At 45.9% G+C, this 25217-nt stretch overlaps 1 protein-coding gene and 1 long non-coding RNA gene across 3 annotated transcripts in view; both read left to right on the top strand.

The window, feature by feature from the left end:
- The window catches only part of gpam (glycerol-3-phosphate acyltransferase, mitochondrial), a 34983-nt gene that overhangs the window by 4141 nt on the left and 5625 nt on the right, over window positions 1-25217 (top strand). Inside the window, exons 2-19 of the mRNA XM_035400028.1 lie at window positions 4839-4971; window positions 6248-6367; window positions 6829-6902; window positions 7843-7956; window positions 8711-8860; window positions 8988-9087; window positions 12000-12136; window positions 12860-12959; window positions 13311-13523; window positions 15111-15224; window positions 16092-16177; window positions 16443-16555; window positions 17591-17661; window positions 18476-18740; window positions 20022-20164; window positions 20861-20938; window positions 21480-21611; window positions 23094-23283. Of these exons, the coding sequence (XP_035255919.1) occupies window positions 4873-4971; window positions 6248-6367; window positions 6829-6902; window positions 7843-7956; window positions 8711-8860; window positions 8988-9087; window positions 12000-12136; window positions 12860-12959; window positions 13311-13523; window positions 15111-15224; window positions 16092-16177; window positions 16443-16555; window positions 17591-17661; window positions 18476-18740; window positions 20022-20164; window positions 20861-20938; window positions 21480-21611; window positions 23094-23283 (2299 nt within the window). The 5' untranslated portion in view covers window positions 4839-4872. The remainder of the gene's footprint in view (window positions 1-4838; window positions 4972-6247; window positions 6368-6828; window positions 6903-7842; window positions 7957-8710; window positions 8861-8987; window positions 9088-11999; window positions 12137-12859; window positions 12960-13310; window positions 13524-15110; window positions 15225-16091; window positions 16178-16442; window positions 16556-17590; window positions 17662-18475; window positions 18741-20021; window positions 20165-20860; window positions 20939-21479; window positions 21612-23093; window positions 23284-25217) is intronic.
- LOC118217967 lies at window positions 9297-10576 on the top strand. 2 transcript variants are annotated; one of them, XR_004763339.1, is made up of 5 exons: window positions 9297-9460; window positions 9514-9641; window positions 9695-9886; window positions 10139-10394; window positions 10512-10576. It is a non-coding gene; the product is annotated as an uncharacterized LOC118217967 (long non-coding RNA). The 2 variants fall into 2 exon arrangements; XR_004763338.1 differs by having other exon boundaries at window positions 9297-9641.

Below are 25217 nucleotides of genomic sequence, written 5' to 3'. Positions count from 1 at the left end.
GATTTCTGGGATTCAAAAACAGGAGATTATGTATAGAAAAAGTATTATGACTACTTCACAAGTTCTGCACTATTTACCTGTCACGGGCAGCTGAAAAATAAGAACTCTCAAAACTGTTGGTAATTTAGCACAAAAATCATGTTGTGCTCAGCATACGGAGCTGATGCAAAGTGGAGCTCTGGTGGCTGGCTTTGGCAGCTGCAATTGGTCCAAGCTGGAGATGCCAGCAAATCCGATCCAAGGAATTTATTTTGGACACTATTTTGATTCCTCCCAGCTGAATAAAATGACCGGTGATTAAGTGCAGCTGATTCGTCCGTTCTGTACCGTCCACCCCCGTGACCTACTCTGCCTGCTCCTCAGGTGATGCCCCGCCCATTTGGGGAGCTTCAGACATGCGATATCCACATTGAACCTGCCTGTGTGCGTGTGTGTGTGTGGGTGTGTGTGTGTTTGTGTGTGCTTGTGTTTGTGTGTACGCGTGTGCGTGCCTGTGTGGACCATTCTTGGGTGTATTGCCATCTCTTCTCACTTCGTGATAATCGTGGTTCACCCAAAGGATTATTTGCCTTTGAATTCCACACTGAATTCCTTTTCCTGGGAGAGGCACACGCTTAGTGTATTGCGTGCAGTCCATGTCATCACACTGTAAGGAAGATGCAGAAGCTCTGGGTAAAGTTGTTAGAAGGGCAAATAAGTTAGTTCCTGCTATGAAATGTTCTTTTGCTTGTGTTATAAGAATTAGGCCTATCATATGAACCAATCTGGCCCTGATCCCACCCACATTTACAGTGTAGTTTTGGTTTTATCAATGTGTGTAACGGATTGGAAGATGAGCCTGTTTTTTCTTTGTATTGGGGAGATAGATTTGCAGTAAATGTTGTGCAGATTTTAATATAGTGAAGTGAACATTTTTGTTTTGCCCTTTTTGTTTTGTTTTTTTTTCATTTGAATTGAAAGCCATTGTCGTCAGCCAGTTTACCGAAGGTAGAGAAGATAGCATCTCTATCGTGCGTAAATGTCGTTACAAATGGTTCTACTGCTTGACAGCATTATAAGGGTAAGCCAGCAAGGAGTTGTAGTAATTTTACTGGTTATTCAGCCATTGTTGTGAAAAATAGGCCACACAGTTTCCAAATGTATTTATTTTTGTGTATTTCAGGGCTTACCAAAAAGAGTACAGGTTGTCGGCTCACAGTGACGCACCACCTGATGACGGCGAACCAGCTCGGGCGCTGGCGGCCGTTGGAGGCGCGGTCGTCGCCTTTAAACGCGGCGCATTGTTCTGAATGAATGCGGTGCTGCCGCTGCACATTTTTTACCTCGCTGGTCGCGGCTTCTCCTTGCATTCCATTGGGCCGCGTCCCGCCAGCTCGGCTGAAACGAGCGCGGGCTTCGGAGCGTTCAGTTCTCTGAGCCACGCAGGCGCCCCTGAGCTGTCGGGGGGGGGGAGGGGGGGGCGGTCTATGCAGAATTGTATTTGTGGCCCCCCTGTGGAGGGGGCCTTGATTGTGGTGGGGCGGGGGCGGGGGGTATTGCGAACGGTGGTGATAAGCCAAGAAGGAGGAGGTATGGGCCGGGTGGGCCGGCACAACTCCCCTATGATCCACTCTGTCTTTGCCCATCTTCTGTTGTGGTCTGAAGACGCATATTTTCAGACTGTACCTGGACTAACTATCACTACTCTGCCCAATCTAGGACCACTCTCATCACTTGTATCCTTCTAATTTGTTCCTGTAGCACTTTCGTGTTACACCTGTATCTACATCCAGCACTTATATTGCTCTTGTGTCGTTGTCTTGGTGGTGCAGCTTGTCGTCATGTCTCCTAGTTTGACTTCTCATAACTTTCTAACCTAGCCTATGCTTACCGTGTGAATGGGACTTAACGTGTTCAAGGCTTATTGTACTTTGCTTTGGATAAAAGCGTCCGCCAGATGTAATGGCAGCTAGTTATATGCAGGAAACAGACATGGTGAGGAAGAGAGAGGCTAATTAACGGGCGGCTCCAAATTGTCATTCTTTGTTTGAATCATGAAATGCTTCAGCAGCTGTAAGTTAATAGGAATGGTATGCTGATAGTAGGACTGCTGCAAAAGAGCATGCATGCTCAGTCACCCTACCCTGTATAAATAAAGTTTAATAATGATGATTCTTACTGAATCAGCAAAACAAAATAAACACACGGAACTAAAAGGCGTGGTGCTTATCAATTCCTCGGTTCAGATGACCATTTTAGAACCGGCTCCAATTTGGAACCCAACCCTAGGTGTGGAAGTTCATCGGTGTGACTTTATGCTTGTTCAGCACACGCTGGTACCCTCATGCTCCAAGATAAACTCAGCTGCAGGAAGGTGTTACAGTGAGAAATTACTTCTCCACTGTCAGAACGCAGCAGTTCATCACAGCCTCTTTGTTTTCCATATTTTTCCCAGTGGACTCATATTACTATTAGATGAAGGTCATTTTGGTGGCAGTCGCTTCTGGGGTCTGCTTTGCCTTTAGAAGGCAAAAGCCACAAGCTTTTGTCCGTCATTATGCAACACAGGAGAGATGCGTAGCATTTCTGTCTGCAAGGCCATCGCGTCGCGAGGGGTAAATATCCCTGTGTCATCAAGCCCCGCCTCCAGCTTAATGTCCAGAAGTGACCAGGTGGCAAGAAGGGACGTGGCAGCTTCTTGAAGCGGGCAACCAGGGGGCGGGGCACAAGGGACGCTGAAGACAGAGAGAGATAGGAAGGAATAAAGAGAAATGCAACCCAGTACAATTTTCTGTACTAGACAGTTTCATTTTCACATCATATAATTGGGGGAGGGCAGGAGTGTCAGGTTTAATGATGGAGTGCTTGATGTTGGCATTGTGAAGTTATGATATGGTCTTCAGTAACTTCAGAAGTTATCTGGCCAACATCGCCCCCCAAATCGGGTGGGCACGACGCAGAGGGAACGGGCGCTATAAATATTCCTCTCGCTAAGAGCAGGAATGCTACGCAGGCGACATTTGCGGATTACAGCTCCGTCACCTCACTGGCTAATCCTTCATTCTGCGCCCATCCCCCCCCGTCTCTGTCTGCATGCCCCGCAGAACGCAGGTTTTGCACTGAACAGCTGCTCACACAGGGTGACGGGGACAGGGGGGGATGGTCAGGTGGGGGCCGGGGTGCGGTGGGAGGGATCCGAAAAGGGCTCAGTGTGCGCTCTGCAAGACTGCAGGGCACTGCCCGTAACGGAAGACGACGTCTGGCGCAGAGAAAGGTCAGGGAATTAACCGACAGCATTAGGAGGAGTGTGGAGGAAAAAAAAGAGGTCACTTCCTTCAGTGTGTCTGCCCAGAGTGACTGAGCAGGCCGGAGCAGCATTAGAGATCTGTGCGTCATGTGACCTGCATTGTCTGTGGTACTGCAGCACTAGGGAGAACTGACTGGGAGACAAAAGAGATTGCATAATAATAATAATGATAAGAATATTACTTGAATGGGAGATGAGATTGCTTTAAAAAATAAAATTCTTCATATAATAGTGAAAACTAGAGACTAAAAATAATGAATGGCAAAGCCTAACAATTGCGCGGTGAGAATCCTGGCGTATAGATTCCTGAGGCATGGCTAAGGGAGGGTTTCAGTCTGCCGGTCTCGCTTCATCATGCAGCTGCTTCCTCTGCCCACTGGCCGCCTGCAGTCAGGCTGTGGGTGCCTTGCATGAAGTGTGCTCTTCCCCCACAGTCACTGGGGAACGCCTGCTTCAGAGGAGACCGGCCGCTACCGGACGCTGGACACTTGGGAGGACATTGTGTGCTAGGTGACACTAGCCGCTTTGGAGGAGACTGCATTCTAGCTGCTTCTGAAGAGAATGCATGCTAGCTGAGGCTAGCTGCTTCGGATGAGACCGTGCGCTGCCTGACACTAGCCACCTTTGGAGGAAACTGCACACTAGCCAACGTTAGCTGCTCCTGAAGAGACTGCACGGTAGCCGAGGCTAGCTGCTCCTGAAGAGACTGCATGCTAGCCGAGGCTAGCTGCTTTGGAGGAGACCTTGCGCCACGTGACACCTTGCAGAAGGCTGCATGCTCGCATACACTATACGACAAGACACAATATGGCTTGGCCTTCCAGTTTGGAAGAAATGAGTAAACCATGCCGAAACTGATGAAAAAATGTCAGTCTCTGGCTGCTAGCCTGTTTTGCTTTTCTTTTGTCGAGTTTGGAGGAATGAGCTTGTTCATTATGAGGAAGATGCCACGTTTCTCTGGGGTTGCGCACATCAAGACTTCTGGTCAGTTCAGAATGCTCTGAGCATCGTGGCTTTTCAGTGGTTCAGTCAGGTGTGACAACGTGGGAAGAAAAGAACGGATATGGCTACTATATCTGATCAGTTTATGTTGGTATGTTACTTTGTCAGTAACTTTAATTTCATTTCAGTTCACTGTGTCCCAAGACCAGTGAGGGACACACTGACTCTTCATTAATTGACTGCCTGAGCATAATATAACTAATTGTTTGGAAGGGTTGGATGGAATTAGTGAGGAATGAGCTAAGCATCTCATCTTGTCTTGATATTATGAGTGGAATAAATACATGGCTGTTATGGGTTCAGACTAATACTACACAAACACAACTCAAGTAATTGGCCGACAGCCCTTTTCCAAAGCTAAGCAGTTCTAAGTCATGCCTCTGTTGTCAACCGTGTTACTGCAAGCACATGCGACTGAGGGTCTCTTTCTGCCTTCTGACCCTAGAGTGGAAATGGTCTGATTGTACTGCAGACGTGTTTGATTTTTTTCTGGATCCACAGTGTCTTCGTGCGGTTGCACTGAAATCTGAAATTCTAATTTTGCTTTCAGGTCCGTTGCTGGTGCGTCATATAGAAAAGCAGGGATGGAGGTTGTGGTGTCCTTCGGAGCACAGGACAACGTTCTGCTGGCCAACAGCTCGGAGCAGGGGGCCAACCGATGGAAGCACCCGGGGGAAGATTCCGTAAGTACATTTATCATCATCACGAATACGCTTGGAGGAAATGGCCATTTTTACATATTTATTAGTAGCATGCTCTTAGCTATCATGATTTACATGATAGCTGATGTCTTTATTGTCTTTTTAAAAAGTAAAGCTGCTTTGTTACAGAGCGACACACTGCAGGCAGACAATGCCGCATGTGCATTTGAAGCAGAGTTCACTTGTGTTAAAGGGGCAGACGCTCCTGTCATAACAGGTTGTTTCCAAATTAGTTGGGTAATCTGTGAGTACCAGTCATTACCTTTGTAGACATTTAACTACTGGAGGCTGGAAAGTACGTGACAAAAATTAAGTAGGGCTAAACTGTGACTAAAATACTTGTGTTATTTCCGTAAACTAAAATAAATATGATTTTAGTCATTCTTGTCTTGTCTGACTAAAATTAATGAAGAAGGCATGACTAAAATGTAAAAATAAAACTAAAATGCATTTTAGTCAAAAGACTAAGACTATGACTAAATCAAAAACTGGTGGCAAAAACAACACTAATGTAGCAGCAGTTGCGCTTCCTGTGATAAGAGAGCTGTTGAGACCAGGGTTGCTGGACTGGTTTCCCCCTTCCCCCCAAAATGTAAATGCAGATGTAACTTTTTCCCAATACCGGTTGAATCAGTCAGTTTGTGTGCTTGAACTGTGAGAGGACCACCATGAATGGCCTTGAGAAATATGAGGACGCACATGGTGGCCTTGCTTTGACATACACAGTGTGCTTGCACACTGTGATTGCCATTGGCTTTCTAGATTGGAACCGGTCTTAACTCCGTTATCTTGAAACAGAAAGTCACAGATTTTTTTCATACTCTGAAAAGAATCCTCTCTTCTGTAATGCAAATTTATCTCGGTCGGCTGTGTAAAGACATATCTGTCCCGGAATGCGAGTTCCATGCTGTCTGACTGTGGGGATATTTCTGGCAAGTTCCGTGCTGCTTCAGCTGACATGTATGTTCAGCAAGGGTCCACGAGGGGCGTGTCAACTGTGACGGCAGCTGTTTTCATCGTCATTGGCTATGATTCTCGGAGGCGGGCACATAGACTTTCTCACCCGCGAGTGAGGCTGTGGAAACGGAAGCAGGTTCTCTCTGAAGGCGTGAAAGAACCGTAATCTTGACCCCAAACTAAAAAACTGATCCGCCCACACGAGCTTGCAGCGCTGGCTGTTTTTAATAGCTAATGCCATAATTTGTGTGTGTATGTCTGTGTGTGCGTGCGTACGTGCATGCTCGCGTGCGCCCAGCAGGATCGCAGCTCCAGTCCTTATGTCCTTCGCTCTGTTGCTACCACCTGGAAGGAGGGCCTTCTGAACAGGAAGCGGCCATTCGTGGGCAGGTGCTGTCACTCATGCACGCCTCAGAGTCAGGTAACTCCCACCCCTACTCCTCCGCCAATCGGCATGTTGCATCACACGGGGAGGCACCCTGAACCCTTTCCCAAAAATTCATTATGCTATTAATTTCATCAAAGTAAAGCTGTTACTGAAATAAAGTGGTTGTCTTGATAAGATTGAAGAGGAAACGGCTGTGCAGTTTTGCCTTGGCTTAAAGAGATGCTCACACAGGTGCTCAATCTGCAGTAAATCTCTGCTCTGAGTTTTACTGAGATTGGTAATTCATTACATTTGATAACTGGAGCATGTTTATTACAGTTCAATGACAGACTCGTGCATTCATATGACCATACTCCACTGCATTCTTAACACGCTCTTTTCCATACTGAACACGATCCCCTTGATATTTTACACGCTTTCTTCTGTACCGACCTTCTGTATCTTCCTTACTGAACACAGTCTCCTCGCGGCTTGACTTTTTCTTGTTGTTGCAGGAAAGGCTCTTCAACCCTAGCATCCCCTCCCTTGGCCTGCGTAACGTGATTTACATTAATGAAACGCACACCAGGTAGGTGTCTGCGCGTGCGCGTGTGTGTGTGTGCGTGCAAGCCTGTGAGAGTGTCTACACGTGCGAATGTATGTGCGTGCTTGCGTGTCTGTGTGCGTGTGTGCGTGTGTGCATGCCGGTGAGAGGGTCCACACGTGCAAGTGTATGTGTGTGCTTGCGTGTCTATATGTTTGTGTGTTTGTGTGTGTGTGTGTGTGTGTGTGTGTTTGTGTGGATCTGAGCAAGCGAACAGGCCGCAGTCTACCCTGGTGCTTGTACCTGTGTGAAGCTCTGGTAACCTGAAGCGGCTGAATTATTGAGCGTGTTTGTTAGGGGACACCCTTCTGCCTGTATCCTGTGACTGACCTCTGCTTTGTCTTCTATAGCCACCGCAGTAAAAACCCTGCCTGTTTTTAAAGCCTCCCCTCGTGGAGTCAAATGTTTGCTGAGATAAACGTACAGTTATTCTTACTCCTGTTTTTGGCTCGTGAGAGGTCACGGTGGATCTATTGAGACGTATATGGACATTCCCACATTTCAGTTACTGATCTCCCAGTGTAATACCCAGGGAAGGGCTTTCCCTCAAAACATTAGCTAATACATTAGAACCTACATGGTTTAAATTAGCCAGGAATTCTTTTGGGGGATTACTGTGTGCAGGTCCCGTGATCTTGGCTTTCAGATCCAGCCGTTGATCATGGAAAAGTAAGTTATTGTCAAATTTTAATTAGTGATTAAATCCACAAAATCGGTGAATAAGTCAGATGCGCATGGTATTGATCCCGTTTGAGTTACATGAACTAGACGGGTAGCAGATAGCATGTGTGTAAGCATATGAGTGTGAGTGTGAGTGTGGGTATGGGTGTGACTGTGAGTGAGTGTGTGTATGAGTGTGAGTGTGCATGAGTGTGTGAGAGTGTGCGTGTGTGTGTTTTACACTTTGTGCATTTCTGTACCGCAGGCATCGGGGCTGGCTGGCTAGGCGGCTGAGCTATGTGCTGTTTGTCCTGGAACGTGATGTACGAAAGGACATGTTTGCCAGGAATGTGGTGGAGAATGTTCTCAACAACAGCAGGTAGGAGAGAGCATGGTTCCTGGTAATGCTGTTTCCCATAAGCACTGTTCACTGAAACACTAGTCCTCATAAGTATGGTTCACAATAACACCTGTCTCTTTTAACACTGTTCACAGAAACACTAGTCCCCATTAGTGCAGTTCACAATTACACCTGTCTCTGTTAGCAGTGTTACCAGAAACACTAGTCCCCGTAAGTACTGTTTCCCATCAGCACTGTTCACAGAAACACTAGTCCCCATAAGTATGGTTCCCAGTAATGCAGTTCCCCATCAGCACTATTCACAATAACACTATTCCCCATGAGTACCGTTCACAATAACACCTGTCTCTGTTGACACTGTTCACGGTTTCCATTCAGTCCTTTTCTCATCAGTATTGTTCTCAGTAGTACAGAAACAACTGAGCGAGTCATTCGTCAAACTAAATTTTTAAAAAAGCAACAAGGACATTTAACACCCTGAAAGGGTTAGACCTCAGTGTGTGGTACAAATTTTCCCAGGGTTGTATTACATTTACGAATTTGGTAGACACTCTTATGCAGGGCGAATCTCACATACAAATAAAAAAAAAAAAAACATACATACATTTCTCTTATTTATTCTCTAGCATGTAACTTTAGATTTAGTTTTAGATTTCACTGGTGGCGGCCAGAGGTTTACACAGTTGAAGCAGCCCTTACTCATTGTTCACGGGCTGAAGAAAAAGGGCGCAGCTCTCGGGTCTAACCCCGCCCCCTGTCCGTGCACGTGCAGGGTGGAGAGCGCCACCACGATGGTTGCTTCAGGAGACAACCCGGTTGCCATGGAGTCGGGGGCGGAACAAAAGGCTGTCGGCAAAGTGCGGCAAAAGGCCAGAGGGATCCTGCAGGAAATGGTGGCCAATATATCCCCTGCGTTCATCAGGTACCCCACATAGCTCAGCATCTGCATCTTGCAAATGGGTGTGAGCCAACTTAAAATAGAACCTGTCTTCGTTCCAAGCATACGTTTCGGCACCATGGTTGAACCTCGGTTTTCTCCCTTCTCTCAGGTTGACCGGATGGGTGCTGCTGAAACTTTTTAATGGTTTCTTCTGTAGCATCCAGATCCACAAAGGTCAGCTAGAGATGGTGAAGAAGGCAGCCATAGAGGTGAGTCTCCCCAGGGTGAAATGTTGACGGTACATTATTTGCTTATGACAGGCTTGTAATGGCGTGACGTTGACTGTTTGCCAGGTACATTTGGTACAATATTGGCTTGTAACAGAGTGAGGTGTTGATTGTCAGGTGCTTTATTGACTTGTAACAGGCTTGTAGCAGGGTGAAGTGTTGATGGTTTGATAGGTACGTTATTGATTTGGAGCTTGTAGCAGGGTGAAGTGTTGATGGTTTGATAGGTACGTTATTGATTTGTAACTTGTAACAGGCTTGTAGCAGGGTGAAGTGTTGATGGTTTGACAGGTACGTTATTGATTTGTAACTTGTAACAGGCTTGTAGCAGGGTGAAGTGTTGATGGTTTGATAGGTACGTTATTGATTTGGAGCTTGTAGCAGGGTGAAGTGTTGATGGTTTGATAGGTACGTTATTGATTTGTAACTTGTAACAGGCTTGCAGCAGGGTGAAGTGTTGATGGTTTGACAGGTATGTTATTGATTTGTAACTTGTAACAGGCTTGTAGCAGGGTGAAGTGTTGATGGTTTGATAGGTACGTTATTGATTTGGAGCTTGTAGCAGGGTGAAGTGTTGATGGTTTGATAGGTACGTTATTGATTTGTAACTTGTAACAGGCTTGTAGCAGGGTGAAGTGTTGATGGTTTGACAGGTACGTTATTGATTTGTAACTTGTAACAGGCTTGTAGGAGGGTGAAGTGTTGATGGTTTGACAGGTACGTTATTGATTTGTAACTTGTAACAGGCTTGTAGCAGGGTGAAGTGTTGATGGTTTGACAGGTATGTTATTGATTTGTAACTTGTAACAGGCTTGTAGCAGGGTGACATGTTCATGGACTGATAGGTACGTTATTGATTTGGAACTTGTAGCAGGCTTGTAGCAGGGTGAAGTGTTGATGGTTTGATAGGTATGTTATTGATTTGTAACGTAACAGGCTTGTAGCAGGGTGAAGTGTTGATGGACTGACAGGTACGTTATTGATTTGTAACGTAACAGGCTTGTAGCAGGGTGAAGTGTTGATGGACTGACAGGTACGTTATTGATTTGTAACTTGTAACAGGCTTGTAGCAGGGTGAAGTGTTGATGGTTTGATAGGTATGTTATTGATTTGTAACTTGTAACAGGCTTGTAGCAGGGTGAAGTGTTGATGGCTTGACAGGTACGTTATTGATTTGTAACTTGTAACAGGCTTGCAGCAGGGTGAAGTGTTGATGGTTTGATAGGTACGTTATTGATTTGTAACTTGTAACAGGCTTGCAGCAGGGTGAAGTGTTGATGGTTTGATAGGTACGTTATAGATTTGTAACTTGTAACAGGGTGAAGTGTTGATGGTTTGATAGGTACGTTATTGATTTGTAACTTGCAGCAGGCTTGTAGCAGGGTGAAGTGTTGCTGGTTTGACAGGTACGTTATTGATTTGTAACTTGTAACAGGCTTGTAGCAGGGTGAAGTGTTGATGGACTGACAGGTATGTTATTGATTTGTAACTTGTAACAGGCTCCTTACAGGGTGAAGCAGTGACAGTTCACCGGAGAGCCGTGCGGCCAGTTCGGATCTCCCTGCCTCCCTTGCTGTCGTGTTCGTTACGTGCAGCTGCTTCGCAGCCAATCCCGTTCCCCTGAACTTCTGAACCGAGTTCTCTCGGCGCCCAACAGGGTTTCCTGCTGTTCTCTGCAGGGGCGAGGGGCCCTGAGCCACAGCTGCTGCCCCAGGGCAGCGCACAGACCGCGGCGCATAGCGTGTAACCAGCCTGCTCCAATACAGAATGTGCAGGAGGAGAGCAAGTAGAGCTCTGTCTGGCTGCAGGCTGCTGCCTTGACTTACTAAAAATCAGTTATAGTTTAATTTTAAAAGAACGGTTGACAGATCTATTTGATTATTAATGTTTTTAAATCATAAAAAAATGTTTTGCCTTTCAATAAATCAATCAATCAATCAATTTCACATGTCTTAGCGCAACACAAAGTGCTTCACAATAAAGTAGAAGAACTGATAAAAAGCGGTGAAATAAGGAAAGTGAAATCTTTTTCCTAATTTTCAATCCCAGTCTTGATCGCTGGCTGCGCTCATTGCTGCATGACGTCGTACGGTTTCCTCTGAATAGTACGACGTCAAGCCACAGCTTCTTCGCCCGCACTTATTCTTTTGGTTGTACTTCATCGCCCGTCGAGACTGCTGGATATTTCTATCTAAATGGTTTGTAGCCATTGCCTGCTGGGCCCGGAATCCGGGCAAAATGCATCTGGTGCTGGTGTCTAATCACGCCGGTGGAACCCTGCCGTCGAACGCTTTGATTTAAACACGACGCTAATGTTGCGTCAGCTTCATTCTCCCCGGACCCCTGACAGCTTTGTCTGCCTTTCGTTACCCTCTCGACAGCAGCGGAGGGATGCTAATCCTGCTAGCTGGGGAATAGGGAGTCCTCATTTTGGCTTTCCGGGCTTCCTCTGAGCCTCGTTGTGCTCTGAGTTGCGAGCGTCTTGCGCCTCTACAAGGGCGGGCGAACGCAGCCCTGTTGCCGGGGAGGCCGGGTAGATACCGAGCGTGGTGTGGTTCAGAATTCTGTGCCGTTACTGAAGTGCCACGATTTCCCGTTCCGTTTTGAATGTTCGTGAGGACATGTGGCCAAAAAAACGGTACAGTTCTGGGGGTCCAGTTGGGTGTGGTCCCTGATGGTGCAGGGACCTTGGTTTGTGTTGTACAGTTGGGTGTGATTATTGGTGGTGCAGTTCTGTACAGTCTAATAGCACAGTTGGGGGGTGAATAGTGGTGGTACACTTCTGTACACTCTAATGCAATCTAGTACAGTAGGATGTGGTCCCTGGTTGTTCAGTTTGGCACGGTTGTACACTCAGCGTACAGTGTGATGGAGGAACGTTTCTTCTCTTTCAGCACAATGCCCCCCTAGTCTTCCTGCCCGTGCACAAATCCCACATAGACTACCTGCTCATCACATTCATCCTCTTCTGCCACAACATCAAAGCGCCACACATCGCTGCCGGCAACAACCTCAACATCCCCATCTTCAGGTGAGGGTGCCTGTGCCGGGATCAGATAATGAGTTTTTAAATGTACTAGATGAGAGTTCTGTGGTCTTCTGCTCATTGAACAAAAACTGACCTTTCGGTCGAGCACAGATTTCCTGAGCTATCGCCATGTAACTGTACGTATATAAGTGGACTAGACCATATACTAATATTCCTGATTGGTTGGATCAGAGCCAGTCCGTATTGTAATATTCCTGTTTGGTTGGATGAAAGCCAGACCACACTGTAATGTTCCTGATTGGTTGGGTGAGAGCCAGACCACACTGTAATGTTCCTGATTGGTTGGGTGAGAGCCAGACCACACTGTAATGTTCCTGATTGGTTGGGTTTGAACCAGACCACACTGCATTTACTTAATTTAGTTTTCTGTGTCGTCCTCATTAGGTTTCATATGTTGTGGTACCTGATATGTCAGTAGGGATTAACTTGGCATGAGGAACTGTGGTTCCTCATTTTTGGAAGATTACTCAGTTACATGACAAGATATATTTATTTTTTTAAGGCGTGTACAGTATGATACTGGATGCTACTTAGTCACTTTGCAGACACACACACCCAAAATGGGTCGCACAGCTTGGATGGGTCAGACATAATCTGTTTTAACAGCTGAATATTTCCTGAAATAACTCTTTTCAAGCACCTTGGCCTGCAGTAATGCCCTGAACTTGCAACTTCTGAGTCCAAATCGTTCCTTTGTCTTTTCAGCACATTGATAAGGAAACTCGGGGGCTTCTTCATACGTCGTAAGCTGGACGACCCTGCTGATGGCAAGAAGGATGTGCTGTACAGATCTCTGATACATGCGGTAGGTGCTGTGTACACGCAAACATGCTTTATATGCTTCTCTGTGTGTATGTATCGACTTATCTCTCTTCTCACTTACTCTTTCTCTTTCTCAATCTCTCTCCCTCTATATCTCTCTTTGTACCTCACATACCCATTTACCCTTTTTCTTTCCTACAATTTTTCTCCCTCTCTCTCTCTGTCTCTCTCCCTCCCTCTCTCTCTCTCACTCTCTCTCTCTTTCTCCCCCTCTCATTCTCTCTATCTTTCTCCCCCTCATTCTCTCTCTCCTCCTCTCTCTCTCTCTCCCCCCTCTCTCTCTCTCACTCTCTCTCTCTCTCTCTCTCTGTACCCCACCCTTTCTCCCTCTCAGTACACAGAGGAGCTGCTCCGGCAGCAGCAGTTCCTGGAGGTGTACCTGGAGGGGACGCGGTCTCGGAGCGGGAAGCCCTCCCCGGCGCGGGCCGGCATGCTGTCCTTCGTGGTGGACTCGCTCTGCAGCAGCACCATCCCCGACGTCCTCATCGTCCCCATCGGCATCTCCTACGACCGCATCATCGAGGGGAACTACAACAGTGAGCAGCTGGTACGGAACGCGCGCTCCCGAGCTAGTGCTAACGACGCTAACGGCGTACAGCAACCTCAGCCACACATCTAGTCCTAACACAAACACTGTTGTCTTCTCAAACCGAAAGAGCGTTACACTTAACACAAGAAAGGCCATCTTTAAAAAAAATTCCGGTTACTTAACCTTTGTTACGGCACCCTCAGCGACCAAATTCCATAAAGATTATGAAACCATATGTTGCAAAACTATTTTTTTGAAATAAAGGACACAGATGAGTCAATGCCAACATTTTTATTTCTAAAATACAGTGGTTTTGTTATATAGGCAAGAGAAAAACATATCTGGGCATATTAGGCTACAGGCACACTGAGAAAAGCGCTAAACTATGCAAAACAAGACAATACATAAAATGTGAAAAACATGGGTAAAGTAATACAAAGTGTAATATTTTAAAATAAGTAATTTCTTCCACCATAAAAAAAGTTCTGTAGGCTATGCTTCTCCCTTCCCCTACTTCCACTGTTTGGAGTGCGCTTTCGCACACGCACTGCCTCTCCTCTTACTCATGAAGTCCACAGAAATGCACAGCTTTGGTTCTTTGTGTGAGCACTTCACACAGTTGTCTTTAGCCGTATTCGTACTGCATTTGCCGACATGACATTGCATTTCCAGTTTATTCAAAGTCTCATTTTCGGTGAAAAACTGAACGTATTTCATATTCATTTCTATAACTATAACGCCAAAAAAATTATTTGCCCCCTGAAGTCTTCATAGTAACAGATTTACAGTAGTAATGGGTTGTATTTATATTGTACCTTCCACGATCACAAAGCGCTTTATAGCATGGGGGGGGGAGAAACCCCACATCAACCGTGCCCGATGTGTGGCACCCACTCTGGTGGCGCGTGGTGCTCCGCTAGCCCACAAACACCACTTCCTGCGGCAGCTTGGTTTTGCTCGTAATCCCCTCCAAGGGCAAAGCCCTGCTTAGCTTTAGACACCAGGCCTGAGAAGGCTGCAGGGCGGTGCGACTGCAGAACCGAGCTGATCACACAGATGAAATTACCTTATTGTCGTTCCGTAAGGATACATAGTCACTGCTCCTGCGGTGAGCTGGAGGCAATGCTGTGTCAATGAATATGACTTGGGCAGGCCGGTGCGGTCAATAAAACAACAGGAAGCAAACGACCATAAACCACATTCAGAAAATCTGTTCCTCATTTAATCTTTGTTTTGTCAGCTGGGTCCAAAGACTTACTGTTCAGTGTATGGGGGCAGACAGTGAAAGATGGGTGATCTTCCTGGCGCAGCGGAGTATCAGATATTTTATGACGGTTGACATTTACAACCTCACTGAAGGAAAACCTATTTGTGGCATTGTGAGATCACACACACACATGCAAGCAGGCACTCACACACACACACACACACACGCATGCGCACGCTTGAATGATTCACACGTGCACTTGTACATACAAAGGTGACCGGTACAAATCACAACTGCTGCATCCCTAAAACAGTTTAATTGGTTCTATTTAGTGCTGGTCCAGCCCAAAATTGACTAGAGTCTTTTGTGAATTCAAATCATCTGCCCCCCGTTCCCAGGGCAAGCCCAAAAAGAATGAGAGCCTGTGGGGCGTGGCCTGCGGAGTGTTCCGGATGCTTCGGAAGAACTATGGGTGTGTCCGGGTTGACTTCACCCAGCCTTTCTCCCTCAAGGTGAGAGAAACAACGCATTACGGCTCTCTCTAGACGGAAACCTGCTCTGCTGGTCAACATGGACATCATATGTAACGATCCTTTTTACACTTTTCACATTTTACTGTTCCCTTTACACTGCTCATATGTTGCTGTTCCTTTTACGCTGCTCACAGGTTTCTGTTCCTTTTATGATTTTCATATTTTACTGACACTTTGGCACTGCTCACGTTACTGTTTCTTTTAGGCTGCTTACATGTTACGGTTCCTTTTATGCATCTCAAATTGTACCATTTTTTTTTTAACAGTCATATTTCAGATTTTACACAGCTCACGTTACTGTTCCTTGCATGGTCCTTACATTTTCCTGATTATTTTATGCTGCTCACATTTATACAGATCTTTTTACACTGCTAATATTTTCACTGATCTTTTTACTGCTCATATTTTTCTGTTCCGTTTACACGTCTCATATTTTTATTTTTCTGTTACACTATTCACATATTACTGTTCCTTTTACACTTCTGCATATTTTACTATTCATTTTACACTGCTCATATTTTACTATTCCTGTTAGACTGCTCACATGTTGCTATTCCTTTTACACTTCTTATACTTTACTGTTCCTTTTACAGTGCTCCCATTTACTGTTCCGTTTACGTTGCTCACACGCTATTGTTCATTTTACACTGCTCACATTTTACTGTTCCTTTTACACTACTCACGTGTTGCTGTTCCTTTTGCACTTTTTATACTTTATTGTTCCTTTTACAGTGCATCCATTTTACTGTTCCTTTTACACTGCTTAAATGTCACTGTTCCCTTTACAGTTAGATTATGGTTTAATTTATACATCGTACATTTTACTGATTGATTGATTGATTGCAGGAGTACCTGGACACGCAGCGATGTCGGCAGCTCCCAGCTCCCCTCTCTCTGGAGAATATCCTGGTTCCCACCATCATCGCCGCACAGTACGTCCCCCTCACTGCAGTACACCGCAACCCCAGTATCTTTTGGCAGCACACGATTTTCCCGTTGCCTCAGGAGGTTTCTAGAGGGCATCAAGCTTCTTCTGGCCCAATGCACACCCATAGGTCACATGGTTAGACCATAGAATTCAATGTGGTTAATAAATTAGGTCATTACAGGCAGTCTAATTAATAATTATTCAACTGACATTGTAACTGGTTTGCTGCTGGCTGCTTGCAACTGAGGTTGACTAATGTCTGTGCCCAGGCCTGACCAGGCTCTCTTCAACGGTGAGGAAGAGGAGCATGGGTCCAGAGACCTGTCGGACGAGCACTGGAGAAGGCTGGTCATCAACAACCTGGCCAAGCACGTGCTCTTCAGTAAGAACTTCTTTCTTGGGCCAATCAGACTTCATCGTGACACATCATTCTCACTCAGCCAGTCACAGTTTCTTTTACATGGTGTATTTGCATCTTGAGCCTGCCACTTCAGACACAATCTCTGTACCGCCAGCTGCGTGTTCTTCAGTGGGTCTAGTTCACATTGACATATTTACAGCCAATCACGTGCTTGGCTGAGATGGTCTGTTACTTTTTGACGAATCACAGGCTGTCTTTTCATTCTCCAGAATGTAGGACGAGTCTCATTCAGGCACAAAGTGAACCGGAGCAGGATCCATAGGGCAAGGGTGGAATTGCAGTATCAGTGACGTTGGTTGTAAAAGATTAATAGAACAGCTCGGCCTGTTAGGACACTTTGCTGGAGTATTCTCTCTGTGTCCGTTTATCATCACAGCTCTGTTTCACTGTGAGACTAAAGCTGTGATCTCATCCTCTGTTTCACTGTGAGACTAAAGCTGTGAACTCATTCTCTGTTTCACTGTGGGACTAAAGCTATGATCTCATTCTGTGTTTCACTGTGAGACTAAAGCTGTGATCTCATCCTCTGTTTCACTGTGAGACTAAAGCTGTGAACTCATTCTCTGTTTCACTGTGGGACTAAAGCTATGATCTCATTCTGTGTTTCACTGTGAGACTAAAGCTGTGGTCTCATCCTCTGTTTCACTGTGGGACTAAAGCTGTGATCTCATCCTCTGTTTCACTGTGGGACTAAAGCTGTGATCTCATCCTCTGTTTCACTGTGGGACTAAAGCTGTGATCTCATCCTCCGTTTCACTGTGGGACTAAAGCTGTATTTTCAATTTGATTGGTTGAGTGCTGCATATGGAAACACAGGGTACTGTTTGTAAACAGAACTGGGTGTGAAATGCATGCAACTTTTGACATTCCTTTTACGTGCTTGAGAAATTGGTTTACATGCTTGGGAAACACGTTTTCTGTGATATTTGTGATTAATCATTTAAATTTATTCCGCCTCTTATCTTGAAACAATGATCTCCTGCTCTGTCCTTTCAGCCGCGAACAAGTCCTCGGCCGTCATGTCTACACACATCGTGGCCTGCCTCCTCCTGTACAGGCACAGACAGGCAAGTTCTTCTCATCTGCCTGTCTCCCCATACGCTCTGTCTGTCCTGTCCACTGTGTGTAGAAACATTGGACCTGCACAGAAATTCCCCAAGCATTATTACATGAATATGCATTTTGATCGCTTAGTTACTTAAATGTACACAATTATTCACTTCTCTAATGCATTGTAGTTCAGATTTTTGTTCTTAAAATGCTTAATGAGACAAATCATCTTTGCATATTGCCCTTACTATGGAATAGCGTTCATAGATTTTCATCTTTCAGGTTCAGAAGTGAAAGTCCTCCGCAGTATTTTGTTCCACGTATTTTGTTGCCGTGCCGCCGGAGGCTTTGCGTGTGTTTTCATGTAGCTGTAGTTTCCTCGGAGGCCCATGCTGTCCTGCTGGGTATATGCGCTTTTATCTGGCCCCAGGAGCATTGTGGGTAGTTACCAGCCTGGCATCTATGGGCTGTGGGCTGTCCCCAGCTCAGTCACACCAAACACTGCATGGTTGCATCTATTTGTTTATATGCCTTACGCCATGCATTACACATGTGGACCTTGCAGGAATGGAATAGATATATTTTCAATGTATTGCAAAACTTCACAGTAAAAAGGCAAATATAGACATTATTCCCGCTTAAATGTATTGCAATATATTACACTGCTGTGAAATATATTAACCCTGATACTTTCCAGAATGTTTGCATATTTAGAAAATTTTGTGGTATTGTTGTGGGTCATAGTTTTTGTCACACAGGTATTTTTTTTTAGCCAGAGTAGGTAAAATTTGAGCCCTGTGGGGTGTGGCTAAAGGCGTGGCTTCGCTGCAGGGCGTGGTGCTGTCGAAGCTGGTGGAGGACTTCTTCAACATGAAGGAGGAAATCCTGTCCCGGGACTTTGACCTCGGCTTCTCGGGAAACTCGGAGGACGTGGTCATGCACGCGCTGCAGCTCCTGGGCAACTGCGTCAACGTGACGAGCGCCAACCGCAACACCGAGTTCATCATCGCGCCCAACGCCACCGTCAACGCCCTGTTCGAGCTCAACTTCTACAGCAACGGCCTGTTCCACGTCTTCATCGCCGACGCCATCATTGGTACCAGCGTCCGCATTGCAGCAGCAGCATTGTCTGCATGCCCATTCACCCACCTTAGCTGTAGATCAGTTATACGTGAAGCATATTCCACCGATCCACCTTTACCTATAGATCAGTTATACCTGAAGAGTTTCCACTGACCCACCTTAGCTGTAGATCAGTTATAACTGAAGAGTTTCCACTGACCCACCTTAGCTATAGATCAGTTATACCTGAAGAGTTTCCACTGACCCACCTTAGCTATAGATCAGTTATACCTGAAGAGTTTCCACTGACCCACCTTAGCTATAGATCAGTTATACCCGAAGAGTTTCCACTGACCCACCTTAGCTATAGATCAGTTATACGTGAAGAGTTTCCACTGACCCACCTTAGCTGTAGGTCAGTTATATCTGAAGTTTCCACTGACCCACCTTAGCTATAGCTCAGTTATACCTGAAGTGCTTCCAGTGATCCACCGTAGCTGTAGGTCATTACATTACATTACATTACATTACAGGCATTTAGCAGACGCTCTTATCCAGAGCGACTTACACAACTTTTTTTACATAGCACTTTACATTGTATCCATTTATACAGCTGGATATATACTGAAGCAATGCAGGTTAAGTACCTTGCTCAAGGGTACAACGGCAGTGTCCTTACCCGGGAATCGAACCTGCAACCTTTCGGTTACAAGCGCAGTTCCTTACCCACTGTGCCACACTCCGTCCAGTCAGTTATACCTGAAGAGTTTCCACTGACCCACCGTAGCTGTAGGTCAGTTATGCCTGAAGTGCTTCCACTGATCCACTGTAGCTGTAGGTCAGAATATATGTTTGAGTGACCAGTAGCCGTAAATAAGCATTATGCTGAGAAAATGGCTAGAACGTAAACCTGCAGGAGTAGCTGGTTGAGCAGCACCACCAAACCACAGTTATTATCTTATTGTGTTAGTCATCATATTACTAAATAGCTGGCAGTTTAGGGAGGATTAGCATGTATCATGCTAACACAAAGCACCAGAATGGTGATCCTTGAGAGTTGCATTATGCAGTTTTAGCCTTTGCTGTGCATCTGAACTGGGAAGGCAGGAACTACATCATGGGAGGTAAGCAGTAAAATGGTGGAATTCTGCAAACAATGGGTGGACTGGTCACAATCTTAATTACACAACGCTTCCGAAATGTTTCTCTTACAAAATGAGCTGAGGTCGTGTTGTCTGGCCCTAGTCTTTTTTTTCACCACATATTTACGGTCTCATTGCGTTTTGTTTGCCTTTTTGTTTTGTTTTTTTCCCAGCATGCAGTGTGCTGGCGTTGTTGAGAGAGCCGGCTGGGGAGGCGGAGCAGGGCTCGCTGCGGACCCTGGTCAGTCAGGAGCAGCTCGTCAGAAAGGCAGCGGGGCTCTCCCACTTCCTGTCCAACGAAGTCGCTGTGGCGTTAGTGAGTGCAGCTTCACTGCTTAAGACTTACTGTGCAGCTCCTTCTCCCCCTATTGGCACTGTGTGTAACTGCAGCCTCACTGGTACAAATCGAGCAATATCACAACACTTTTATTATTTATTGATAAATATTTTTGGTGTGTGTCCAATGTGTTCAGTTCATACACACAAAAATATTGTGCATGTGCAGTGTGTTCAGCGTGATTATGTGTGTGTAAAATGTGTCCCGTATGAGTGTGTATGTTCAGTGTGGATAGTTTTTCAGGGTGTGTGTGTGCACGTGATCGAGCAGGTGCAGTGTGTTCAATATGGTAATATGTGTGTAAAATATGTCCAGATGTACATTGTGTGAGTGTGTGTGTGCGTGCGTTCAGTGCATGTAGGGTGTCCTGTGTGTTTGTGCATAGTGTGTTCAGTATGATTATGTGAGTAAAATATGTCCAGCATGAGTGTGTATGTTTAATGTGCATGTGTGTGAGTGTGTGCGTGCATGTGTTCAGTGTGTGTAGGGTGTCCTGTGTGTTTGTGAATAGTGTGTTCAGTATGAATATGTGTGTGTAAAATGTCCTGTATGAGTGTGTGTGTGTGTGCTCAGTGTGCATAGTGTTTTCAGTGCGTGTGTGCATGTAGGGTGTCCTGTGTGTTTGTGTATTGCGTGTTCAGTATGCGTAATGTCTGATTTCTCTCCTGATTGCAGCCCTGTCAGATGATATATCAGGTGTTCCATGATGCGGTGACCCGGCTGATCCAGTATGGAGTCCTGTACGTGGCAGAGGTACAGAGCCCACTCTTTTACTACTGCTCCTTCTGCCACAAATTCGCTCTCCTGTAGTCATGTCTGTGCTGTGATGACCATGTGGTCATATCTGTGCTGTATTGACCTTGTGGTCGTGTCTGTGCTGTCAGGACCGTGTGGTCATGTCTGTGCTGTATTGGCCATGTGGTCATGTCTGTGCTGTGATGACCGTGTGGTCGTGTCTATGCCTTAATGACCGTGTGGTCATGTCTGTGCTGTATTGACCTTGTGGTCGTGTCTGTGCTGTCAGGACCGTGTGGTCATGTCTGTGCTGTATTGGCCGTGTGGTCATGTCTGTGCTGTAATGACCATGTGGTCATGTCTGTGCTGTAATGACCATGTGGTCATACCTGTGCTGTAATGACTGTGTGGTCATGTCAGTCCTATAATAACCCTGTGGTCTCAGTGTTAATGGTGGTGTGGTCTGTGCCCTAATTTGAACACGGTTCCTCTGTGCCCTGATGACCATACGGTCATGTCACTGTGCTCTGCTGAGCGTGTGATTTTACCCCTGCTTCAGGAGGACCAGGAGGAGCTCAGCCCCACTGAGGAGCCCTGGCCCAAGAAGTTTGGGGAGCCCCTGTCCTGGCGCAGCGATGAGGAAGACGAAGACAGCGACTTCGGCGAGGAGCAGAGAGACCGCTACCTGAAGGTAGGCCAAGTCCTGTGACTGTTAACATGTCAGAGCTTTAGCACTCCAGCAAGAATGAAGCAACCAGTCTTATAACGCCCCTCAATCAGCGGAGGTGTACATTCCTTCCCTGTTCCACGCAGATTATTGCTATTCAGATTCATTTTCAACTGTCCTAATCTGGCACAGTTTCTAGTGTAGATGACTAATGAAGATCTCTGTAGTAATCTGAATCTCTAATCCAACTCCAGAGCCCTCTAAAGGCGTTTCATACCTTGGGGATTTTTAATGTATGAACAACCCCTTACAGATAAACTGAATAAGGCCCCTTCCATTGACTTTCATTCAGAAATTCCCCAAGTTGCTGTCTCAGTTTGAATGCAAAGCCCAATGACAGTATTGTTTTCAACAGTGTTCATTTCATTGCAAACACACATAGGAAATGGTTGCTGCTGTGCGAGAGGACAAAATTACCTGCATTTATATATATTTTTGTTATTAAGTGTAGTGCTTACATGTCACAAGCACATTACCCTCTGGAGTGACAGTTATGCCCCTGCCCTGAGCTCTAAAAGTGACAAGGATATGAAACACCAGCATCATTTAGTTTTTTTGCTGGCTCTTATAAGCTTCACCCAGACCTCTTTGAGTGTTATAGTTCCTGACCACACAAGGATACAGGAAGAAGCCAAAAGGAACTCATAAATGCCCCACTACATTGGGTATGAGGTCATCTCTCCCGTTGAGGGTTGAACCAGGCAAGACTGGCACATAAGAATTCACAGTGTTCAGAAAAAAAAGCTGGGGTTGGGGTTTTATGTGTAGATTGTAAACGTCCACTTGGACTCAAGGATGAACTGATTAGATTTTGGTGGTCAAAGGTCAAGGTCACTGTGAACTCACGTCCATCCCGTTCTCTCGTGAACGCGATATCTCAGGAACGCCTTGAGGGAATTTCTTCAAATTTAGCACAGACATCCACTTGGCTTCAAGGATGAACTGATTCGATTTTGGTGATCAAAGGACAAAGGTCAAGGTCACTGTGACCTCACAAATCATGTTTTTGGCTATAACTCAAGAGTTCATGTGCTAATTATGACAAAGTTTCACACAAATGTCTAATAGGATAAAATGATGAAGTGATGACATTTTACATCCAAACTGGCTACTGGTTGGCGGAGGCATACAACCGCGTGGCGGTATTTCTAGTTTTAGTTACGCACTGAGAATGTACCATTGGGTACTGATTAGGTTCAGCTGGCTGCTTCACTGTTAAACCCTGCATGTCATGTTCAAGGCTCTGGCTCAGTAGTGTAATGGACTCCTACAAAATCACCCCAAGACCAAATGAGAACCACTGCACTTATATCTCTGAGAGGAGACCAGCCGAGCACTGTGCCCCGGCCTTCTACACACGACCGGAAACCTCGCCGTCTTCCGACCGCCGCAGGTGACCGACACCCGACCTCGCTCCTAACCGCGACCGTTTCCCGATCGCTGCAGGTCAGCGTGTCTGCGGAGCACCAGGAGTTCTTCACGTTCCTGCAGCGGTTGCTGAGCCCGGTCCTGGAGGCGTACAGCGGGGCCGCGATCTTCGTGCACGGCCTCCACCGCCCCGTGGCCGAGAGCGAGTACACGCAGCAGCTGTTCAGATACCTGCTGACCCGCACGGAGAAGAAGGTGGCCGTGTTCGGTGAGCTCACCTCTTATAAACGCCTCCTCGGAGGCGTTCCTCAAGCCTTGCGTTGGTGCTGGCTGGATACATTCAACCGGGGTCATATTGGGGTGGCAATGGAGATTTAGTGACGTACTGTGTATGTGTGTACAGTGTAATGAACCGGAGCTGTACGTACATAGACAGTTTTAACTGAATTAATTAGCAAACCTTAACTATATGTCTATACACGGCCATTTAGCCGACAGCTGGCGCTTGGGGAACTCGTAGCCGTTGCCCAGTGAGTCACTATCCTTATGCCCTAGATGGAGAAAAGTGAGTGAGTGCATGATAATGCGTGCAGGCCTGCATAGCGGGGCGTTGCATGTAGGTGTGTGCACTTAACTGTGCGTGTGTTACCATTTTAAACAAAGATGAGTTTTCACCCCCCTACTTCAGTTTTGGTGACAATCAGTTTGAGTAGTCTTTGCAATATAATGTAAGATATTTAATATTATATGTTTATATTACTACAGTATATACAGTCATCTCCACAATGCTTGACTCCAAGGCATATTTTTTACTTGATCTGGCTCTCATAATGAAGAAAAACCCCTACAAACCTGTTCAGTAGATCAGAAACATTCTTCAGGAGGCAGGTGTGCATGTGGCAGTGACTACTGTCCGGAGAAGACCTCACAAACTTAGGTTACAGTCTGCTAAAAAGTACATAAAACAGCCTGCAAAGTTATGGACAAAGGTCTTATTGACAGATGAGACCAGGATTCACTTGTATCAGAGTGATGGCAAGAGCAAGTGTGGAGGCCCAAAGTAACTGCCAAAGACCCAATTCACTCCCTTTCATTTGTGAAACCTGGTGGGATTTTAGGGTTTAGGCACGTATGGCTGCCACAGGTGCTGGCTCACTTGTTTTTATTGATTATGTACAGTAACTGCTGATAGCAGAATTAATTCTGAATTAATTCAGAAGCACCGTACCTGCTCAGGTTCAACCCTATGCCTCCAAATTCATTGGACGGTGCTTCATCTTACAGCAAGATAATGATTAGAAAACTAGAAAAATGCTTTATTTGCCAAGTCATTTACCCGATCTGTTTCCAATTGAACATGTGTTTCATATTCTGAAGAGAAAATGTTTGGCAACTGTCCCCCAAAACAAGCTGAAGTTGGCTGCAGTACAGGCCTGGCAGAGCATCATGAGAGAAGATGCTCAGTACTTGGTGATGTCTGTGGGTCACAGATTTCAAGCAGTCATTGATATGTGCCAAAGTACTAAACATGACTGCTTTCATTTACGTAACATTAATATTGTCACACGCCAGCTTGACACCCCTGGGAGGGAGATGCGGCAGGTGCTGTTGGTTGCTGCATGGAGAGAGAGCGCTCCCACACAAACATGAAATAAAATAAACAATCCTCTTCATTACATTACATTACAGGCATTTAGCAGACGCTCTTATCCAGAGCGACGTACAACAAGTGCATTAGTTCACGGTGCAGAGGTGCAAAAGAAACACACTAGAGTGAAGTAAGGATCGTAGTGCCAGAAGTGACCACATCGATCAGGACTCCAACCCCTCACGGGTTCCGGGCGAAAAACAATAAACTAAAACAACAAGCTAAAACAACGAAGACAAAATTAAGTAAAACGGTGTGCCACTTTCCCATGCACCGCCCGTAGCTGACCCGCCTTCCCGGCCAGGTCCCACCTCCTCCAGCATCCCAGTTTAGGATTACTTTTCTGGACTTTTGTGCTCAAACAAAAACGAAACAAAAATCATAAACACGCTCTCGGTGTGAGCTCCCGGTCTCAGTGTGAACTCCCGGTCTCTGCCCCGAACTGAGGAGAGCAGCACACCTTTAAGCACCTGGGCTGATTAGCTAACGCAACCCAGGTGTGTGTGCTTTCTCCACCAGCCGGCACAGCCGAGACCAATCCGCCTCTCCGGCGG

Source organism: Anguilla anguilla, chromosome 2, assembly GCF_013347855.1.
Source record: "Anguilla anguilla isolate fAngAng1 chromosome 2, fAngAng1.pri, whole genome shotgun sequence".
NCBI lineage: Eukaryota > Metazoa > Chordata > Actinopteri > Anguilliformes > Anguillidae > Anguilla > Anguilla anguilla.
This window is presented reverse-complemented; position numbering and strand designations above follow the sequence as displayed.